This window comes from Odontesthes bonariensis, chromosome 17 (genome assembly GCF_027942865.1).
Source record: "Odontesthes bonariensis isolate fOdoBon6 chromosome 17, fOdoBon6.hap1, whole genome shotgun sequence".
NCBI classification, from domain to species: domain Eukaryota; kingdom Metazoa; phylum Chordata; class Actinopteri; order Atheriniformes; family Atherinopsidae; genus Odontesthes; species Odontesthes bonariensis.
In genome coordinates this window covers 20578612-20602287 of record NC_134522.1, presented here as the reverse complement: position 1 = coordinate 20602287, position 23676 = coordinate 20578612, and the positions used below count along the sequence as shown (strand labels likewise).

Sequence of the window (23676 nt, the reverse complement as noted above, 5' to 3'; positions counted from 1 at the left end):
TGCTAAAAAACTCCACCTTCCAGCTCCACACGCAGAGTCTACCATCCGCCTGCAGAATAACCTCCACCTTCCATCTCCACCTGCAGAGTCAACCATCCGCCTGCTAAAAAACTCCACCTTACAGCTCCAAACGCAGTCAACCATCCGCCTGCTAAAAAACTCCACCTTCCAGCTCCACACGCAGAGTCTACCATCCGCCTGCAGAAAAAACTCCACCTTTCTTCTCCACCTGCAGAGTCAACCATCCGCCTGCAGAATAACCTCCACCTTCCTTCTCCACCTGCAGAGTCAACCATCTGCCTGCTAAAAACTCCACCTTCCATCTCCACCTGCAGAGTCAACCATCCGCCTGCAGAATAACCTCCACCTTCCATCTCCACCTGCAGAGTCAACCATCCGCCTGCAGAATAACCTCCACCTTCCATCTCCACCTGCAGAGTCAACCATCCGCCTGCAGAAAAAACCTCCACCTTCCATCTGCACCTGCAGAGTCAACCATCCGCCTGCAGAATAACCTCCACCTTCCATCTCCACCTGCAGAGTCAACCATCCGCCTGCTAAAAAACTCCACCTTCCAGCTCCAAACGCAGAGTCAACCATCCGCCTGCAGAATAAAAATCCACCTTTTTTCTCCACCTGCAGAGTCAACCATCCGCCTGCAGAATAACCTCCACCTTCCTTCTCCACCTGCAGAGTCAACCATCCACCTGCTAAAAAACTCCACCTTCCATCTCCACCTGCAGAGTCAACCATCCGCCTGCAGAATAACCTCCACCTTCCATCTCCACCTGCAGAGTCAACCATCCGCCTGCTAAAAAACTCCACCTTCCAGCTCCACACGCAGAGTCAACCATCCGCCTGCAGAATAACCTCCACCTTCCAGCTCCAAATGCAGAGTCTACCATCCGCCTGCAGAAAAAACTCCACCTTTCTTCTCCACCTGCAGAGTCAACCATCCGCCTGCTAAAAAACTCCACCTTCCATCTCCACATGCAGAGTCAACCATCCGCCTGCTAAAGAACTCCACCTTACAGCTCCAAATGCAGAGTCAACCATCCGCCTGCTAAAAAACTCCACCTTCCATCTCCACATGCAGAGTCAACCATCCGCCTGCTAAAGAACTCCACCTTACAGCTCCAAATGCAGAGTCTACCATCCGCCTGCAGAAAAATATCCACCTTTCTTCTCCACCAGCAGTCTACCACCCATCTGCAAAAAAATCTACCTGATATCTCCACCAGCAGTCAACCATCCACCTGCCGATAAACCTCCACCTTCCATCTCCACCTGCAGAGTCAACCATCCGCCTGCTGAAAAACTCCACCTTCCAGCTCCACACGCAGAGTCAACCATCAACCTGCAGAATAACCTCCACCTTCCAGCTCCACACGCAGAGTCAACCATCCACCTGCAGAATAACCTCCACCTTCCAGCTCCAAACGCAGAGTCAACCATCCGCCTGCTAAAAAACTCCACCTTACAGCTCCACACGCAGAATCAACCATCCGCCTGCAGAATAACATCCACCTTTCTTCTCCACCAGCAGAGTCAACCATCCGCCTGCTAAATAACTCCACCTTCCAGCTCCACACGCAGAGTCTACCATCCGCCTGCAGAATAACCTCCACCTTCCAGCTCCAAATGCAGAGTCTACCATCCGCCTACAGAAAAACATCCACCTTTCTTCTCCACCAGCAGTCTACCACCCATCTGCAAAAAAATCTACCTGATATCTCCACCAGCAGTCAACCATCCACCTGCCGAAAAACCTCCACCTTCAACCTCATGCAGAGTCAACCATCCGCCTGCTAAAAAATTCCACCTTACAGCTCCACACGCAGAGTCAACCATCCGCCTGCAGAATAACCTCCACCTTACAGCTCCAAACGCAGAGTCAACCATCCACCTGCCGAAAAACCTCCACCTTCAACCTCATGCAGAGTCAACCATCCGCCTGCTAAAAAACTCCACCTTACAGCTCCACACGCAGAGTCAACCATCCGCCTGCAGAATAACATCCACCTTTCTTCTCCACCAGCAGTCTACCATCCACCTGCCGAAAAACCTCCACCTTCAACCTCATGCAGAGTCAACCATCCGCCTGCTAAAAAACTCCACCTTCCAGCTCCACACACAGAGTCAACCATCCGCCTGCAGAATAACCTCCACCTTCCATCTCCACCTGCAGAGTCAACCATCCGCCTGCATAATAACCTCCACCTTCCAGCTCCACACGCAGAGTCTACCATCCGCCTGCAGAATAACCTCCACCTTCCAGCTCCAAATGCAGAGTCTACCATCCGCCTGCAGAAAAACATCCACCTTTCTTCTCCACCAGCAGTCTACCACCCATCTGCAAAAAAATCTACCTGATATCTCCACCAGCAGTCAACCATCCACCTGCCGAAAAACCTCCACCTTCAACCTCATGCAGAGTCAACCATCCGCCTGCACAACAACTTCACCTTCAACCTCATGTAGAGTCAACCATCTGCCTGCTAAAAAACTCCACCTTCCATATCCACCTGCAGAGTCAACCATCCGCCTGCTAAAAAACACCACCTTCCAGCTCCACACGCAGAGTCAACCATCCGCCTGCAGAATAACCTCCACCTTCCATCTCCACCTGCAGAGTCAACCATCCGCCTGCAGAATAACCTCCACCTTCCAGCTCCAAATGCAGAGTCAACCATCCGCCTGCAGAAAAACATCCACCTTTCTTCTCCACCAGCAGTCTACCACCCATCTGCAAAAAAATCTACCTGATATCTCCACCAGCAGTCAACCATCCACCTGCCGAAAAACCTCCACCTTACAGCTCCAATAGTAGAGTCTACCATCTGCCTGCTAAAAAACTCCACCTTCCATCTCCACATGCAGAGTCAACCATCCGCCTGCTAAAAAACTCCACCTTCCAGCTCCACACGCAGAGTCAACCATCCGCCTGCAGAATAACCTCCACCTTCAGTCTCCACACACAGAGTCAACCATCCGCCTGCAGAATAACCTCCACCTTCCTTCTCCACATGCAGTCTACCATCCACCTGCTAAAAAGCTCCACCTTCCATCCCATGCAGAGTCAACCATCTGCCTGCAAAAAAAACTCCACCTTCCAGCTCCAAATGCAGAGTCTACCATCCGCCTGCATAAAAACCTCCACCTTTCTTCTACACAAGCAGTCTGCCATCCATCTGCACAACAACTCCACCTTCCATCTCCACCTGCAAAACAAATACCACCTTCCAGCTCTACCTGAAACTACTATTTGCCTTAAAAAAAAACGAAAACCTCAACAGTACTCTCCATTATAGAAGACAATATTCTCCAGCACTAACCTCCACCTGAAACGTAGGTAGGTCCTCCACCCATCATATTTCCTCTTTATCTCTGGCTTCTAACATCCTCCATCCTTCTCCCTTACTGTCCCTTCACTATTTTGAAATTCCAACTCTACTTGCAACAAAGATGAAGTGGTGTTTTATTTTTAGCTTTTGACAGCCAATATTTGTATCCTCTTGCTGATTGCAAACAGATGCAGCTCCACCTGAAGTCTCTGACATCACCCTTCAGAAAAATGCCACCTTCAATCTCCACCCTCCAAGTCTATCGGAACTACCCCAACGAGCTCAGAGCCTATCACATAGGTGCAGAGGTAAGAGACGCATCCCAAAAAAAACCAAAAAACACACAACAAGAAACCTCTGAAATGGCACCGCTCATTATTTTCTCTGTGGTTTTCCTCACAAACATCCAGATCGAGCAGCAGAAGCTGAACAAGTCGACACCACCATCTCCTTCCCCGACTGGGAGTGCTCCTTCATGCTGGACTTCAGAACATAAAGAACTCTCTGCTCACTGCTTTCTGAATAAAAATTGCTGGGACTTGTAAATGCTGTTAAAGCTGTTGTGCTCATTCCACAAGTTTCACGTTAAAGAAAAGCCTTAATAAGTGACATTTTGATTTTCCATTCAAGCGTGTGATATTTTCCTTAATGTTCTATCATCTACCTTTTGAATCATTATGTAGTATGAATACAGCTAAATGACATAATCATTGTGATACCAGATACATTCTCTCAGTGAAATCATTTTTCCTGCTTTGTCCATGAACAGCGGGATGCTTTGTGAGAATGGCAGAGAGGAGATTCACCGTCACCTCTTTTTTATCTGATTATGTGTTTGCTAAATGCTAATGGTCTCTAAATGTTTTAGCACATAATGTAAAAGGAGAAAAAATATTCTGAATCCGCAGCTAAGATGAATGGACTTCTATCTGAGAGTCTCTGTGCAAAGCATCCATGTGAAATATTTCACTGTTTTAATCACCATGTTTAGAACATGGAGTCTGAACGTCCTGAGAGGGGCTTCCTGGGCCAGCTGTCCACCTTACCTGCACCTTTTTAATCATTTCTTTATTGATAATTCTTCTTTCTAGATCAGAGTTTATTCATATTAGCTGCTATGTTCATATTGTCAGCCATCACCAGCATGTATGTTCAACATTTAGGACTGACTAAACTGACATCAACTAAACCCAATGTACCGTCTTTTAAGTGTGCAGCACTGCTTCAACGCAGAACTCTTAGAAATAAACTTCCTAATAATTCAGTCAAGTCAGTCTGTGAATTCGTATGTGTCGTTCCTTCGTGTGTTTTTATCTTTGATCATAACCATATTTATATTGCAGTAATATCTAAACAGGAATGTTTTATGTCTGTCCCTTACCAAACACGACTGATGGTGAAGTTAAAACTAACAAAGTTGTTGGACAATATCAGATCAGATGGGACTTGAACTTGGTTCTCTTGAGTGACAGTCTGTGGTGGAACTCTGCTGTTCACCTCCTCCTGCCTCCTCATAAGTGTGTATGAACATTTAATAGTTTATTGACAGTTTCAAAATGTAGCTATATTAGATGGACTGTACTTATACAGTGTTTTTCTCGGCTGGTTGACCACACAAAGCGTCACATTTACCCATTAACTCGTATTCATCCAGCACTTCTTAGTCTATACAGTGTTTAAGGCTACGTAATGCTTTTTCTCTGTCACATACATTCACACACCAATGGAGTGTATTCAGTTCAGTGTATTTCCGAAGGACGTTTTGATATGTCGTCTGAGGAAGACGGGAATTGAACCACGACCTTCAATTAGCAGAAGCCTGCTCTCTTCTTGTGACATTCGCTTTGTTTACATCCTTTTTCAAGTGTTTCTTAAGATATCAAAATAAAAACCATAATGTTGGCTGCATCAAGAAATATGAACTCATCTAAGTCCAGTTTAAGGCCTGCTCAGTGTCTGATGTGACCAAACAGCTGATTTCATACTTTATAACCTCATGGCAGATGATGACTGTCAGTAAAGTGGAAAACACCGTTATTTGAATCTGTTGTTTCATCTGATGAAATGCTGGAGACAATCTTTTTTACAGATTTTCTTCTCTTGGATGAAAATAATCCATCACTGATTTTCAGTTTGTATTTTTGTTGTTGATGATACAAAAATACTGGTGGAAAATGTTAAATGTTCATTTAAGTCATTAAAACTGAGATAACTGACCTACTGTATTTGGTTCATATTTGTTGTTCATGTGTGAGAAGCAAATTCAAGAAAATGTTGGGTTTTTATTTTTTATTTTTTTATTTGTTTTTACTTATTCTTCTCTTTATTTATTACCTGTTGTAAAGCACTTTGGTACATCGTAAGGATTGTCTGTAAAGGGCTGTATAAATAAAATATATTTACTTTTACATTTACATTTTAAAAATTGTTAGAAGTGTTATGTTATTGTAATTGTAATTTATTTGTGTTTTAATTAAAGATTAAAGATTTAAATAAACATTAAATCTTGTTTAACCTCCACTGCGACAATAATCTGTAAAGGCCTAAATCAGACTGTCATAACTTTCATATTAAGTACAAATTAATTATGTTATATATTTTGACATTTTGTCACAAAATATATGCCAACATATGAAGTGCTTGGTGAGGTTACTGTGAGCTCTGTGTTCAGTGGTCTGTGTCTGTGTTTGTAGGTCAGGTAGACAGAAGACTTAATGAAGCTTTTAAACCAGATTAAAGTCATTGCTTTGAACTCATAACTAAAGTTATTGGTTACTGCCACTGCTGCACACTTAGTGTTGCAATAACCAGAACAGATGAACCTTGACATTCAAATTTGAGCTATTCTCTGTTTTATTATAACCATAACTGGTAACCTGCTGAACTTCAAACATTCTCACGTATGTAGATTAATAACACCAAATACAGATAATCACTTTGCACTTAATCACCACAGTTGATTGTAATCATAACCTGAACATTTCTGTCAATAATTATTTCCATAAAAATTTAATAAAGGAAGAAAACGAAAGATTTAAGAAGTTCACGCTAAGTTATAAGGTATTAGCCAAGTATTTTCCATTTTTGATTTTTGGAAGATATTTTTTGGTTTTGATAAGAAGACTCATTCCCCCTGGTTTATGTGCAGCCAGCGAGGTATGTGTGTTGTGTTTCTCGTCGTTCTGTTTGTTTTTTTAACGTGTCAATTTTGTATTTAATGATTACGTGTTTATTTGTATTATTGTATAATACAGTTCGACGGTGGATTGATAATCAGGAGGTGAAGTTGACGAGAGGGAGAGAAATAAATCCATCAGTATAAAGGACCGGTGTTGCTTATTTCCTGGAGGGAGTGATACAAAGCACAAAGAAATCTTAAATCAGGTAAATATCAGAATACTTTGGGTGGTTATATAGTTTATTAGAAACCAGATAACTTTTGAGCTTTAGTCAAATGTTTACAAGCATATAAAAACACTTTATTCCTCAAGAAACTTGAGTCAACACCAGAATGAGTCCCGAGACCTGAAGATCTTTCTTTCTATCTCACTTCTGTTTTCTGTTTGTTCCCATAAAACAGGTGTGTGCTTAACTTCTCAGAAGTATTTTGCATGATTCTTATGCATCGCTGCACCAAAGAGTTGAAGTTCTTCTGTTGCAGAGATTCTGAGCTGTTTTCATTCCCGCGCACAGAAAACTGAACCACGATTATGTTTCTGATGACTCTGTTTGTCATGATGGCTTTTCTGAGTCAGGCTGAGAAGTTTGCTCAGTAACAGGGTTGTTGTTAGAATAAGTTTAACAAAGTATAAGAAAACGATCCTGAACAATATTTCCAAGTTTTCTTTTATTTTTACATTCATTAGCATAAAATGTTTGCTGTTGGAGGGGTATTAATGAAGGCAATAATATGATTTACAAAGCATAAATCTATTGATAAAGATAATGGACATGATGTATTCAGAATGTAAACATGTTAATGTCTTTATGGTAAACTGACACACATGATTAATCTGTGCATCACTGTATGCTGGAAGAAAGTGTGATGAGAGTTTTAAGTTTGTTTCACTGTGCATGAATCAGAAATTGCAAAATTAATTTAAAAAGCACTTATTCAATATAAGCCACACTTTGATGAGTCGATTTTGATGTATTTTATTAGGATATAAAGCAGAACATGAGATCAGTTACATAAAGCTCCAAAAAAAACATGAAAAGAAGCATTATTCTGCAGAGGTACGAGATCAGAGGAGATCTGTAGCTTCATCCAGATCTCCATCAAAGCAGCAGCATCATTTCCAGACAGGAAGTGCTGCTGAAGCTCTACTCTGAGCAGCGCTCAGGGTTCAGGGTTTGAGTGACGGGGCTCTGTCCACTCAGACTGGCCTCACAGCTCACTGAGCCCGCCTTCCTCCACTGGTCTGCAGAGAGGCTCAGGGTGCTGCTCCGGCTGTAGAGGCCGTCCCCTCCCGGGACTTCCAGGCTGTTTGACACCCCTGACGACATGCTGCTGCCCCCCACCTTCCAGCCCAGCGTCCAGGTTGAGGGGAAGCCCCCATTGGACAGACACACCAGTGTGACGCCGCTCTGCTGCCCCTCCTGTTTGGAGGTGGGGAGGACGGTCAGGGTGGGCGGCTTTATGCCCACTTGAGGAGAGAAGGCAGAAAGGACAGAAGAAGATTAAAGCTACTTAATGTTCATAAACAATGATTACTGATGACATCTTCATCAGTGCCTCATAATGTGTGACAGTCAATAACTCGTCCCTGTGATGATTTTCTGAAGTTTAAACTGACACAGCTGAAACACTCATGTGGACACAGTTCAGACTTTGTCATCTGTCTCTTTCACTTCCTTTAAACTGAAATGAATGAACCGTGAACACAAAGCTGATCTGCACTCAGTGATAACATCTATTTATGTTTAACAGAAATTAGTTTCAAACATGAAGATAAATGATGGTGAACAGAATGGGGAAAGGAAAATATAACTAAACCATGGTTATTAGAGATATTTACACATACATAAGATACATTTCATAATCTCATGTTATAATGTCATAGTTTGCCAACAAATAAAACATTGTTATGGACATACACTATAAGGTAAATAATATTGATTATCAATGAAGGAATATTAGAATTATTCAAAATTGACAAACGCTAAAAAACAGATTAAATAAAAATGTTATGATTAGAAAAGAAAAGTTTACAATTTCAGTCATTTACTCAAAAATATTTAAACTGGATACAAAATTAAATATTTTCTTCAGTTTATAAATGAAAGCTTCTACATCCCTGAAAGGATGTTGATCTCTGCAAAGCCTCTTCTCAGATGGTGAGATCAGCTTTGTTTTATAGCTAAAAAAAAATTAAATTAAAAGCAACAAACTCGACAACATCTCAGGCAATATTGAAAATAATTTTGTAAAAACTACATGTTGCACAAAGAAAACATTTCTGGTACTTACAGTCAACGATGAGTTTGGTTCCTCCACCAAAAGTCCTCCACAGTGATACAAACTCATTAAGCGGCTGTACAAAAACCTCCTGCTCTCTGAACAAACATCTATCCTCTGATAAATCACCTTTTTCCACATTAAAACTTAACACTTTATATTTTATTCAGTAGAGAATGTTTTTCTACTCAGGATGTTTAAAATTGCTTCATGATTTAAGATAATTTTTGTCATGTTATTGTAACATGTTAGCAGTAAGAAAGAAAAGTCACATTTTCTCTTGTGATACATTTATATTTGAACTAAATTTGAACTAATATTCTACTAAGATTATTGAGAAAAGCTGCAAAACATTTTTTCCTCTCACATTAATTATTCCTATATCTAAAAGAATTACTTTTGGCAGTTTTATATTTCAATAATAAGATTGAATCTAAAGAGAAGAAAAGAAGATTTTATAAATACCAACAAAACAGACATGGTCTTAATCCAAATGCTGAAAATATTTGTTTTTAATTCTGATATATCCTCATCCAGCCCATATAAAGGAGAGATGGTTTTAATCCAAACAGTGTTTCTTCTCATTTCAGTTGTCTTCAGTGTGTTGAGAGCAGAGAAATGATTTCCATAGAGAGGAGGCTTTGCATCATCAGCTGATCCTCCAGTGAACTGAGAAGGTTTATAGTCCTGTGAGTTCAACACTGCAGGACTCAGATCTGTCAGTCAGCACAGCAGAAACCACAACCACCATGACTCTCATCACCATCCTCATCTGGACGCTGGCCTGCTGCTGTTTTACAGGTTCATTCACTCAGCAACATTTCCATCATGATGTGCTGCCTTTTCTCTCATTTCTTTCTGCTGATAAATGAATGATGTGATTTTGTCTGCAGGATGCAGCGGTCAGGTGACTGTGACTCAGCCTCCAGTAGTGACATTTACTCCAGGATCCACTGCCACTCTGAAGTGTACGACCAGCCCTGCTGTGCATTCTAACTGTGGTGATGGTCAGTGTATGTTCTGGTATCAGCAGAAACCTGGACAGACTCCAAAGCTGCTGATAAGAGCAGTCAGCATCAGACAGTCAGGAACACCAGCTCGGTTTAGTGGCAGTGGAAGCAGCTCTGACTTCACTTTGACCATCAGTGGAGTTCAGGCTGAAGACGCAGCAGTTTACTACTGTAAGAGTGTACACAGTGGCCCCGTGTTCACACAGTGATTTGTAGTCGTACAAAAACCTCCTTCAGTCAGACTGCAGACACACTGAGCTGTTACAGCAGGAACTGACTGCAGCTGCTGGAGAAGAAGAGACTCTGACACAGACCACTGAACACAGAGCTCACAGTGACGTCACCAAGCACTACATATGTTGGCATATATTTTTTTAACTATTTTGTGACAAATACTCACAATATATGATATAATTAAAATATACTTAATATGAAAGTTATGACAGTCTGATTTAGGCCTTTACAGATTATTGTCGCAGTGTAGGTTAAACAAGATTTAATGTTTATTTAAATCTTTAATCTTTAATTAAAATACAAATAAATATAAACATGAGACTTCTAACAAATTTTTAAAAACCCAACATTTTCTTGAATTTGCTTCTCACACATGAACAACAAATATGAACCAAATACAGTAAGTCAGTTATCTCAGTTTTAATAACTTAAATGAACATTTAACATTTTCCACCAGTATTTTTGTAGCATCAATAACAAAAATACAAACTGAAAATCAGTGATGGATTATTTTCATCCAAGAGAAGAAAATCTGTAAAAAGATTGTCTCCAGCATTTCATCAGATGAAACAACAGATTCAAATAACGGTGTTTTCCACTTTACTGACAGTCATCATCTGCCACGAGGTTATAAAGTATGAAATCAGCTGTTTGGTCACATCAGACACTGAGCAGGCTGTAAACTGGACTGAGATGAGTTCAGATTTCTTTATGCAGCCAACATTATGGTTTTTATTCTCATATCTTAATAAACACTTGAATAAGGATGTAAACAAAGTGAATGTTACAAGAAGATCATTCAGATATAATCTAAATTATTATCAGCTGATGTCACAGTTTTTGAGCAGGATACTCCCTGAACCTGTTAATATGGAAAAAAGACACATATGAGAAGATAAAAGTTAGACTTTTACAAGAAATAAAATGTAGAAATGAAAACTTGAAGAAGTGCTGGATGAATGTGAGTTAATGGGTAAATGTGACACTTTGTGTGGTCAACCAGCCGAGAAAAACACTTTATAAGTACAGTCCATTTAACATAGTTACATTTTGAAACTGTCACTAAACTATTAAATGTTCATACACACTTATGAGGAGGCAGGAGGAGGTGAACAGCAGAGTTCCACCACATACTGTCACTCAAGAGAACCAAGTTCAAGTCCCATGATCTGATATTGTCCAACAACTTTGTTAGTTTGAACTTCACCGTCAGTCGTTTTTTGGTTAGGGTCAGACATAAAACATTACTGGTTAAGTTTAGATATTTCTGCAATATAAATATGGTTATGATCAAAGATAAAAACACACGGTTAGGGTGAAATATGAAGAAATACATCTTTACAGGTTTGCATCATGTTGCCTCGATTCTTCCATTCAAAACAAAAGAAGATGTAATAAATGAAACCGTCTCATAGTTTCTGCATTATGTTTCTGAAATGTGCACAAACCTGATGGTTTTCCTGTCAGACTGGGCTGCCTCCCACCTCTGTTCAGCAGTTTTTTTCTGTTTCACTGAAACAGGTGTGATTTTGCCTCCTTGAAACTATTTTGCATGATTTGAATGCATCACTGCTGCTCAGAGTTTAAGTTCCTCTGTCACAGAGAGTCTGAACTGTTCCTGGGCTCTCAAACTGAAACCTCAATCAGGATGATGTTTCCAATAACTCTGATTGTGATGTTGGGTTTTCTGAGTCAGGGTGAGAAGCTTTTAACATTGTCTGCCTGTCTTAAATTATTAGTTGTTCTGGTTTCCTGTTAGACCGTGACGTGCTTTAACATCTTCCTCAGATTATAGTTTTAGGCATCTTTCATTTATTACCACTGAGTCTGCTGATTTTCAGAATTTGTTTTTTTTATCATTTCAGAGTCGTTTGCCAACAACTTTCTGACTCAGGCTGATAAATCCAAGTCTGTCAGTGTTGGAGGGACTGTGAGCATCAGCGCCACAGGGAGTTCAGATATTGGTGCTGATCTCAGTTGGTACCTTCAGAAACCTGGACAGCCTCCCAAACTTCTTATATACAAAGCATCAACTCTGTTCTCAGGAACTCCATCTAGATTCGGAGGCAGTAGATCTGGTTCTGACTACACTTTAACCATCAGTGGATTTCAGGCTGAAGATGCTGGAGATTATTACTGTCTCGGGTATCATAGCGATAGCTCGCTCACACAGTGATTTAGAGCCGTACAAAAACCTCCTTCAGTCTGTCTGAAGGCTGCAGCTGCAGAGTGTTGGTGAAGAGACTGTGATGAGGAAAACTGCTCCAGTGAACACAAGAGTCATCAAACAGAAACACAATCGGTTGGAATAAACAGACAAAAAGCTTTAACTTCAGTATATAAATCCTGTGTGATCAGAACAGAGGTGTTGTTGGAAAGCATTCAAAAGTAAATCATGCACATGACAACTCTCCTCTGCAGTAGTCAGATATTAAAAAACATACAAATGTGAAAAGATAAATATGTTACAAACTATATTTTATACAAAATTTTTACCTGTGCTGTAAATAGGAAAAGAGACCTCAGTGATAAGTATGTGTGAATGAAAAAGAAATTCTTGGATCATGTCTTTATCAAATACATTTCAAATAGAATATAAAGAAGCTTAATTAATATAAGTTCTTTAACATGAGTTGATTTGAACTTGAGAGGATTTTTACAAAGTGAAGGAGAAAGCAGCGTAAAAATAAAAAGATTCTCAAGTTTGCAGAGATATGAGAACAGAGGAGATCTGCAGCTTCATCTCCATCATAAAAGCATAATTTCTGGATAAGAAGTGTTGCAGAAGCTCTGAGCAGTAAGTCAGGGTCGAGGCTTAGAGAGGGAATAAATAACTCAGGATTTATACACATGGCATTGATCCTCTGCTGAACTGAACAAAGGAAAACTATGGAGCAGAAATTAACAATAACTCCCCAGGAACCACATCACCAGTTTCTGTAAACTGACAGTAACCTCAGTCACAAAATACAGATTGTGATGAATACGTTGGTTAGTTTATATGTAATTATTTAGCAGTCTGTTTTCCTATTGTGTTCACATTTACTCCCAGTATGAGACACAACATTTACCTGAATACACAGTGGAATCATTAGTTTGCTTGATGAAATTTCTACTTTAAATTGTTGCTATTTCAATTAGTCATCATTAATAATCTTAAATCATGTCACACTACATTTTTTAACAAATTCAGAAGGAGGAACATGTATTTGTTCAAATGCAAGCTAATTATTTTCCACTTGAGGAGAATCTTCTAAAGTCATTAAACCCTTTAACAACTTTTGTGATCGTTATTAAAAAGGACCAAACACAAAATGAACGTATTTATCAGAGCAAGCTTTATTTGCATAAAAGTCAACCATCAACATGCCAGTTATTAAACACACTCACATCCAGCTGCAGAGCTGCACACATTCCTCTGTAAGTTGTTGATGTCCAACACTTTACAGCAGTGTTGATCTGTGACACACAAAGCTCTAGTTTCTTCTACAAACATTAAAACTCATAATGATCAGAGCAGCAGGTGTGCTCCTCCTGCCCCCCCACACACTGCTCCTGTCCTGGTCTGCAGTCAGCCCCTCGAGGCCTCACACTTGCTCCTCTGGAGGGACTGGACCTGCCTGTGCTCATGATGGAGGACCCCGCAGGAGAACAGCTCTCCTTTCATCCAGCGCTCTGAGCTCAGGCTCAGGGTGCTGCTGCTGCTGTAGCGTCCGCTCTTCTCCTCCTCTGAGCTGGTCAGGACCCCCTCTGTCACCTCTGTACCGTCCACCTCCCAGCTCACCACGGCTCCCTGAGGAGAGTAGCCGGTCAGCAGGCAGGCCAGCGTGGCCGAGCCCCCGGAGAGCTGCTCCGAGGAGGGGGGGAGCAGAGAGACTGAGGGTCTGACCATGGGGCCAGCTGGAGGGGAGAGCAGAGACACACAAGGAGCAGATTAACTTCCACTGTAGGACAGACAGCTGGACACGAGACACTCCTGATACATGACAGAGAGGAACAATACTGTGGACTAACTGTGGCAAAGATACTGTCATCACACAGAGGAGAGGAGGAGAGATGGAAGGAAATGAAGGTTTTGCAAATTAAATGCATCTTCAAAACTTTATTTAATATTTCTACTTATGTCTGAATTGTTATTTCTCTCATTTTTCATTAGTTACTCAGACTGGTTCTTAAATGTGCAACATAAAGTAAGTGTACATGTTGTAAGCCGTCACTGCAAATATGTTGTTAAAAAATGTCCCGTCTGTACACTATCAACCAAACTGACATCTGTCTGTTTCACTTCCTTTTTCATACAGAAAACCAACAAACTGTGAACTTAAACTATCGTTCTAATGAACGGACACTCAGTTTTTTTTTTATCATCTTACGTATTCAAAGATTTGAAAGTAGAAAATGAAACTTCAATCTCCGATAAATAATTGCACAAACACATTTAAATAAAAAAAGACAAGTAAAAGATTCAGTTCTTTTTTCTAGTGAATAAATGTCGCCTCAACATCAGCTCCAACACTACATGCACATTAGAGTCTGTACCAGCTTCATGAGAAAATTGAGAATTTACTTCAAATAATGAATAACAAATATCTACAACATATAAGATGTCCATAACAGCTTGATATAGTATTTCCAAAAACATTATTGCAGAAATAATGAGAAAATTCTGGTACTTACAGTGAATGATGAGTTTGGTTCCTCCACCAAAAGTCCACCACAGTGATACAAACTCATTAAGCGGCTGTACAAAAACCTCCTGCTCTCTGAACAAACATCTATCCTCTGAAAAATCACCTTTTTCCACATTAAAACTTCACACTTTATATTTTATTCAGTAGAGAATGTTTCTCTACTCAGGATGCTTAAAATTACTTCATGATTTAAGATCATTTTTGTCATGTTATTGTAACATGTTAGCAGTGAGAAAGAAAAGTCACATTTTCTCTTGTGATACATTTATATTTGAATTACATTTGAACTAATATTCTACTAAGATTATTGAGAAAAGCTGCAAAACAATATTTTTTACACATATTATTATTTTTTACTTTTGGCAGTTTTACTTTTCACTAATATGATTGAATGTAAAGTTAAATGTAAAATTTTATAAATACCAGCGAAAAAGACATGATCTTAATCCAAATGCTGTATATATTTGTTTCTAATTCTGATATATCCTCATCCAGCCCATATAAAGGAGAGATGGTTTTAATCCAAACAGTGTTTCTTCTCAATTCAGTTGTCTTCAGTGTGTTGAGAGCAGAGAAATGATTTCCATAGAGAGGAGGCTTTGCATCATCAGCTGATCCTCCAGTGAACTGAGAAGGTTTATAGTCCTGTGAGTTCAACACTGCAGGACTCAGATCTGTCAGTCAGCACAGCAGAAACCACAACCACCATGACTCTCATCACCATCCTCATCTGGACGCTGGCCTGCTGCTGTTTTACAGGTATGGATCATTTCACTATAGATTCCATTTTTATTTGAAGATCCTCTCATTACACCTCTTTTGTAGCATTTCCTTCATGTATAATTTGACATACACATACATGCCATATATATACATGTATTTTTTTTCTTTACAGGGACTACTGGTGCAATAACTGTCACTCAGCCTCCATTAATCACATCATCACTTGGAGCCACAGTCACACTTACCTGTAACACCAAACCAAAGGTTTACACTTGGACAGATGGAGCCAGCAGAGTACACTGGTACCAGCAAAAATCTGGACAATCTCCTAAACTGCTGATTTACAATGGTATACACAAACCATCTAATGGTGGTGTTCCAGCCCGATTCAGTGGAAGAGGAAACGGTATTGATGCTGCTTTGACCATCAGTGGATTTCAGGCTGAAGACGCAGCAGTTTACTACTGTCAGAGTGCTCATGAAATAAACAGTGCTTGGGTGTTCACACAGTGATTTGTAGTCGTACAAAAACCTCCTTCAGTCAGACTGCAGACACACTGAGCTGTTACAGCAGGAACTGACTGCAGCTGCTGGAGAAGAAGAGACTCTGACACAGACCGCTGAACACAGAGCTCACAGTAACCTCACCAAGCACCAAATGCATCATCATCATTTATCTTTGCTCAACTTTCCTGTTCATTCACTGAAGGCATGAATGAAAAAAATGAATGTTTTTTATAAAATAATATCAATCAATATTTGTAGTCAGCATCTTAACAAAGAACCAAAAATAGACGTTACTCAGTTCTAACCTTTCATGAGGTTGTTGTTAAGTTTGATTCCAGCAGACAGTGAACACACTCAAATTGAAATTAGATCTATGTCCAGTATCCAGTCTATAACCGGGATGAGTAACAAAATTAATGTAAAGACAAATTTTGATAATTTGTCACATTTAAAGGAGGCACAACTGAGACAGCTCTGATCCTCCATCCATGCAGAAATGATGCAGGCCTGCGTCTCAGAGCAGCTGGTGAGGTGCTGAGGTGAAGGGAGGAGTTCCTGCTGGATGGAGAGTCCCAGTCCCAGTCTCTGCAGCACAGCATGGGTGCATGCTTTTTCTGAAGCCAACAGCCTCTCAGTCTGAAGAACGAGAGAAGTTTCACAAATGAGTCAGCAAAACGTGTTCTCTCTGAACCAAACTGGTGTGTGTCTGCCAGCTGCAGGTTCTGCAGGTTCCACATGAAGGTGTTCTGTGTGATGTCACAGTGAGACCTGATTGGATAAATTAGAACTCTGGCACTCTGGGGCGTTCTGGAGGTCCTCGAGAAACATTTTATTTAAGGATGTAAATTTCAAATCAAAACAATACTTTTTTTGCAGGTTGCTGCTGTGTGAAGCTAAAAAAAACTGGTTTATTTCAGAAATTGCTTCAGATGGTTCAGTGCTTTGTCCACTTCTTTCTGAACCCATCAGTTTAACCCCTGACTCTTCAATGCATCTTTCCCCACCCACTCAGTCTGCTCTGATCATTCAGCTGATTGGTTGAAAGCAGTGTGAGTGGCGTCTGATGTTCAGCAGGTTGCCAGTTATGGTTATAATAAAACAGAGAATAGCTCAAATTCAAATATCATGGTTTATCTGTTCTGGTTATTGCAACACTAAGTGTGCAGCAGTGGCAGTAACCAATAAGTTTAGTTATGAGTTCAAAGCAATGACTTTAATCTGGTTTAAAAGCTTCATTAAGTCATCTGTCTACCTGACCTGCAAACATTTGGTCAGTATCACAAACATCAGGAGAACAAAAATACTGTGTACTCGCCTTGTTGTTTCCAACCACGTTTTTACACACAATAACATCAGATATGAAGCCTCAGTGGACATTTAACAGAAGCCTCTTCCCATTCATCTAAATGTAATACCTGGATGTGGAACACACGATGGACCCAAAAATGAATTCAAAGCACAAAGAAATCTTAAATCAGGAAAATATCAGAATACTTTGGCTGGTTATATAGTTTATTAGAAACCAGATAACTTTTGAGCTTTATTCAAATGTTTACAAGCATAAAAAACACTTTATTCCTCAAGAAACTTGAGTCAACACCAGAATGAGTCCCGAGACGTGAAGATCTTTCTTTCTATCTCACTTCTGTTTTCTGTTTGTTCCCATAAAACAGGTGTGTGCTTAACTTCTCAGAAGTATTTTGCATGATTCTTATGCATCGCTGCACCAAAGAGTTGAAGTTCTTCTGTTGCAGAGATTCTGAGCTGTTTTCATTCCCGCGCACAGAAAACTGAACCACGATTATGTTTCTGATGACTCTGTTTGTCATGATGGCTTTTCTGAGTCAGGCTGAGAAGTTTGCTCAGTAACAGGGTTGTTGTTAGAATATGTTTAACAAAGTATAAGAAAACGATCCTGAACAATATTTCCATGTTTTCTTTTATTTTTACATTCATTAGCATAAAATGTTTGCTGTTGGAGGGGTATTAATGAAGGCAATCATATGATTTACAAAACATAAATCTATTGATGAAGATAATGAACGTGATGTATTCAGAATGTAAACATGTTTATGTCTTTATGGTAAACTGACACATATGATTAATCTGTGTATTACTGTATGCTGGAAGAAAGTGTGATGAGAGTTTTAAGTTTGCTTCAGTGTGCATGAATCAGAAATTGCAAAACTAATTTAAAAAGCACTTATTCAATATAAGCCACACTTTGATGAGTCGATTTTGATTTATTTTATTATGATATAAAGCAGAACATGAGATCAGTTACATAAAGCTCCAAAAAACATGAAAAGAAGCATTATTCTGCAGAGGTACGAGATCAGAGGAGATCTGTAGCTTCATCCAGATCTCCATCAAAGCAGCAGCATCATTTCCAGACAGGAAGTGCTGCTGAAGCTCTACTCTGAGCAGCGCTCAGGGTTCAGGGTTTGAGTGACGGGGCTCTGTCCACTCAGACTGGCCTCACAGCTCACTGAGCCCGCCTTCCTCCACTGGTCTGCAGAGAGGCTCAGGGTGCTGCTCCGGCTGTAGAGGCCGTCCCCTCCCGGGACTTCCAGGCTGTTTGACACTCCTGAGGACATGCTGCTGCCCCCCACCTTCCAGCCCAGCGTCCAGGTTGAGGGGAAGCCCCCATTGGACAGACACACCAGTGTGACGCCGCTCTGCTGCCCCTCCTGTTTGGAGGTGGGGAGGACGGTCAGGGTGGGCGGCTTTATGCCCACTTGAGGAGAGAAGGCAGAAAAGACAGAAGAAGATTAAAGCTACTTAATGTTCATAAACAATGATTACTGATGACATCTTCATCAGTGCCTCATAATGTGTGACAGTCAATAACTCGTCCCTGTGATGATTTTCTGAAGTTTAAACTGACACAGCTGAAACACTCATGTGGACACAGTTCAGACTTTGTCATCTGTCTCTTTCACTTCCTTTAAACTGAAATGAATGAACCGTGAATACAAAGCTGATCTGCACTCAATGATAACATCTATTTATGTTTAACAGAAATTAGTTTCAAACATGAAGATAAATGATGGTGAACAGAATGGGAAAAGGAAAATATAACTAAACCATGGTAATTAGAGATATTTACACATACATAAGATACATTTCCTAATCTCATGTTGTGATGTCATAGTTTCCATAAAGAAATCATACATTGTTATGAACATATAATTTAAGTAAAAACTGATTAATTATTAATGAATTAATTATTAGAATTATTTCAAATTGACAGACACTAAAAAACAGATCAAATGTAAATGTTATTATTAAGAATAAAAGTTTACAATTTCAATCATTTACTGTTACTCAAAATGATTGAATTAGATGCTAAATTAAATATTTTCTTCTTCCTATAAATGAAAGCTTCTACATCCCTGAAAGGATGTTGATCTCTGCAAAGCCTCTTCTCAGATGGTGAGATCAGCTTTGTTTAATAACTCACAAAAATATAATTTAAAAGCAACAAACTCGACAACATTTCAGGCAATCTTGAAAATAATTTTGTAAAAACTACATGTTGAACAAAGAAAACATTTCTGGTACTTACAGTCAACGATGAGTTTGGTTCCTCCACCAAAAGTGTACCACAGTGATACAAACTCATTAAGCGGCTGTACAAAAACCTCCTGCTCTCTGAACAAACATCTATCCTCTGAAAAATCACCTTTTTCCACATTAAAACTTCACACTTTATATTTTATTCAGTAGAGAATGTTTTTCTACTCAGTATGCTTAAAATTGCTTCATGATTTAAGATAATTTTTATCATGTTATTGTAACATGTTAGCAGTGAGAAAGAAAAGTCACATTTTCTCTTGTGATACATTTATATTTGAACTACATTTGAACTAATATTCTATTAAAATTATTGAGAAAAGCTGCAAAACAATATTTTCCACACATATTGTTATTTATGACTTTTGGCAGTTTTATATTTCAATGATAAGATTGAATCTAAAGAGAAGAAAAGAAGATTTCATAAATACCAGCAAAAAAGACATGATCTTAATCCAAATGCTGAAAATATTTGTTTCTAGTTCTGATATATCCTCATCCAGCCCATATAAAGGAGAGATGGTTTTAATCCAAACAGTGTTTCTTCTCATTTCAGTTGTCTCTAGTTTGTTGAGAGCAGAGAAATGATTTCCATAGAGAGGAGGCTTTGCATCATCAGCTGATCCTCCAGTGAACTGAGAAGGTTTATAGTCCTGTGAGTTCAACACTGCAGGACTCAGATCTGTCAGTCAGCACAGCAGAAACCACAACCACCATGACTCTCATCACCATCCTCATCTGGACGCTGGCCTGCTGCTGTTTTACAGGTTAGGATTATTAGTCACATAATAATTAATTCAGAAATCCTTGTATGTTTAACAACACAGGCAAAAAATCTAAAACAAATGTTTTACAGGGTGTAGTGGTCAAGTGACTGTGACTCAGACTGCTGTAATCACATCTTCTCCTGGATCTACAGTCAGTCTGACGTGTAACACAAACCCAGCAGTACAGGTTTGGTCAGATGGTGATAGCAGAATAAACTGGTATCAGAAGAAATCTGGAAGAGCTCCAAAATTGGTGATCACGCTGGGTCAAAATCCCACAAGTGAGTTTTCTTCACGGTTCTCTGGCAAAGGAGATGGAGTGAACGCTGAGATGACCATCAGTGGAGTTCAGGCTGAAGATGCAGCAGTTTACTACTGTCAGAGTGCTCACAAAATAAACAGTGCTTGGGTGTTCACACAGTGATTTGTCGTCGTACAAAAACCTCCTTCAGTCAGACTGCAGACACACTGAGCTGTTACAGCAGGAACTGACTGCAGCTGCTGGAGAAGAAGAGACTCTGACACAGACCACTGAACACAGAGCTCACAGTAACCTCACCAAGCACTATATATGTTGGTAACAATTTTGTGACAAATTGTCAAAATATATAACATAATTAATATATACTAAATATGAAAGTTATGACAGTCTGATTTAGGTCTTTACAGATTATTGTCGCAGTGGAGGTTAAACAAGATTTTATGTTTATTTAAATCTTTAATCTTTAATTAAAACACAAATAAATATAAACATTAGACTCTTAAAGAAGTACATTTGTATTTCACAAATCCAAAAATACAAACTGAAAATCAGTGATGGATTATTTTCATCCAAGAAAAGAAAATCTGTGAAAAAGATTATCTCCAGCATTTCATCAGATGAAACAACAGATTCAAATAACGGTGTTTTCCACTTTACTGACAGTCATCATCTGCTATGAGGTTATAAAGTATGAAATCAGCTGTTTGGTCACATCAGGCTGGACACTGAGCAGGCTGTAAACTGGACTTAGAAGAGTTCAGATTTATTTATGCAGCCAACATTATGGTTTTTATTCTGATATCTTAAGAAACACTTGAACAAGGATGTAAACAAAGCGAATGTTACAAGAAGAGAGCAGTCATCTGCTAATTGAAGGTCGATGGTTCAATTCCCGTCTTCCTCAGACTACATATCAAAACATCCTTCGGAAATACACTGAATTGAATACACTCCATTGGTGTGTGAATGTGTGTGACAGAGAAAAAGCATTGCGTAGCCTCAAACACTGTATAGACTAAGAAGTGCTGTATGAATGTGAGTTAATGGGTAAATGTGACGCTTTGTGTGGTCAACCAGCCGAGAAAAACATTTTATGAGTACAGTCCATTTAACATAGCTACATTTTGAAACTGTCACTAAACTATTAAATGTTCATACACACTTATGAGGAGGCAGGAGGAGGTGAACAGCAGAGTTCCACCACAGACTGTCACTCAAGAGAACCAAGTTCAAGTCCCATCTGATCTGATATTGTCCAACAACTTTGTTAGTTTGAACTTCACCATCAGTCGTGTTTGGTTAGGGTCAGACATAAAACATTCCTGGTTAAGTTTAGATATTACTGCAATATAAATATGGTTATGATCAAAGATAAAAACACACGGTTAGGCTAAAATACGAAGAAATACATGTTTACAGGTTTGCATCATGTCGTCTCGATTCTTCCATTCAAAACAAAAGAAGATGTAATAAATGAAACCGTCTCATAGTTTCTGCATTATGTTTCTGAAATGTGGACAAACCTGATAGTTTTCCTGTCAGACTGGGCTGCCTCTCACCTCAATTCAGCAGTTTTTTTCTGTTTCACTGAAACAGGTGTGATTTTGCCTCCTTGAAACTATTTTGCATGATTTGAATGCATCACTGCTGCTCAGAGTTTAAGTTCCTCTGTCACAGAGAGTCTGAACTGTTCCTGGGCTCTCAAACTGAAACCTCCATCAGGATGATGTTTCCAATAACTCTGATTGTGATGTTGGGTTTTCTGAGTCAGGGTGAGAAGCTTTTAACATTGTCTGCCTCTCTTAAATTATTAGTTGTTCTGGTTACCTGTTAGACCGTGACGTGCTTTAACATCTTCCTCAGATTATAGTTTTAGGCATCTTTAATTTATTACCACTGAGTCTGCTGATTTTCAGAATTTGTTTTCTTTATCATTTCAGAGTCGTTTGCCAACAACTTTCTGACTCAGGCTGATAAATCCAAGTCTGTCAGTGTTGGAGGGACTGTGAGCATCAGCGCCACAGGGAGTTCAAATATTGGTGCTGATCTCAGTTGGTACCTTCAGAAACTTGGACAGCCTCCCAAACTTCTTATATACAGCGTTGGTGAAGAGACTGTGATGAGGAAAACTGCTCCAGTGAACACAAGAGTCATCAAACAGAAACACAATCGGTTGGAATAAACAGACAAAAAGCTTTAACTTCAGTATATAAATCCTGTGTTATCAGAACAGAGGTGTTGATGGAAAGCATTCAAAAGTAAATCATGCACATGACAACTCTCCTCTGCAGTAGTCAGATATTAAAAAACATACAAATATGAAAAGATAAATATGTTACAAACTATATTTTATACTACATTTTTACCTGTGCTGTAAATAGGAAACGAGACCTCAGTGGATCTTGAAGATATGTACGAATAAAAAAGAAATTCTTGGATCATGTCTTTATCAAAAACATTTCAAATAGAATATAAAGAAGCTTAATTAATATAAGTTCTTTAACATGAGTTGATATGAACTTGAGAGGATTTTTACATAGTGAAGCAGAAAGCAGAGTAAAAATAAGAAGATTCTCAAGTTTGTAGAGATATGAGAACAGAGGAGATCTGCAGCTTCATCTCCATCATAAAAGCATCATCTCTGGATAAGAAGTGTTGCAGAAGCTGTGAGCAGTAAGTCAGGGTCGAGGCTTAGAGAGGGAATAAATAACTCAGGATTTATACACATGGCATTGATCCTCTGCTGAACTGAACAAAGGAAAACTATGGAGCAGAAATTAACAATAACTCCCCAGGAACCACATCACCAGTTTGTGTAAACTGACAGTAACCTCAGTCACAAAATACAGATTGTGATGAATACATTGTTAGTTTATATGAAATTATTTAGCAGTCTGTTTACCATACAGATTCAGTTCTTTTTTCTAGTGAATAAATGTCGCCTCAACATCAGCTCCAACACTACATGCACATTAGAGTCTGTACCAGCTTCATGAGAAAATTTAGAATTTACTTCAAATAATAAATAACAAATATCTACAACATATAAGATGTCCATAACAGCTTTGAAATAGTATTTCCAAAAACATTATTGCAGAAATAAT

The 23676-nt window shown here is 39.3% G+C and overlaps 3 gene segments (V, D, J or C); all 3 read right to left on the bottom strand.

Moving 5' to 3' along the window:
* Nucleotides 1-7667: 7667 nt before the first annotated feature.
* On the bottom strand, nt 7668-12198 carry LOC142366714 (immunoglobulin lambda constant 1-like). The segment is given in 2 exon segments: nt 7668-7990; nt 12144-12198. Coding segments are annotated over 2 exon segments (378 nt in total).
* Nucleotides 12199-13375: 1177 nt separating this feature from the next.
* Nucleotides 13376-14767, bottom strand: LOC142402547 (Ig lambda-2 chain C region-like). The segment is given in 2 exon segments: nt 13376-13946; nt 14724-14767. A coding segment is annotated over 1 exon segment (321 nt).
* Nucleotides 14768-18199: 3432 nt separating this feature from the next.
* Nucleotides 18200-20281, bottom strand: LOC142366712 (immunoglobulin lambda constant 1-like). The segment is given in 3 exon segments: nt 18200-18704; nt 19536-19669; nt 20220-20281. Coding segments are annotated over 3 exon segments (519 nt in total).
* Between the last annotated feature and the right edge of the window lie 3395 nt (nt 20282-23676).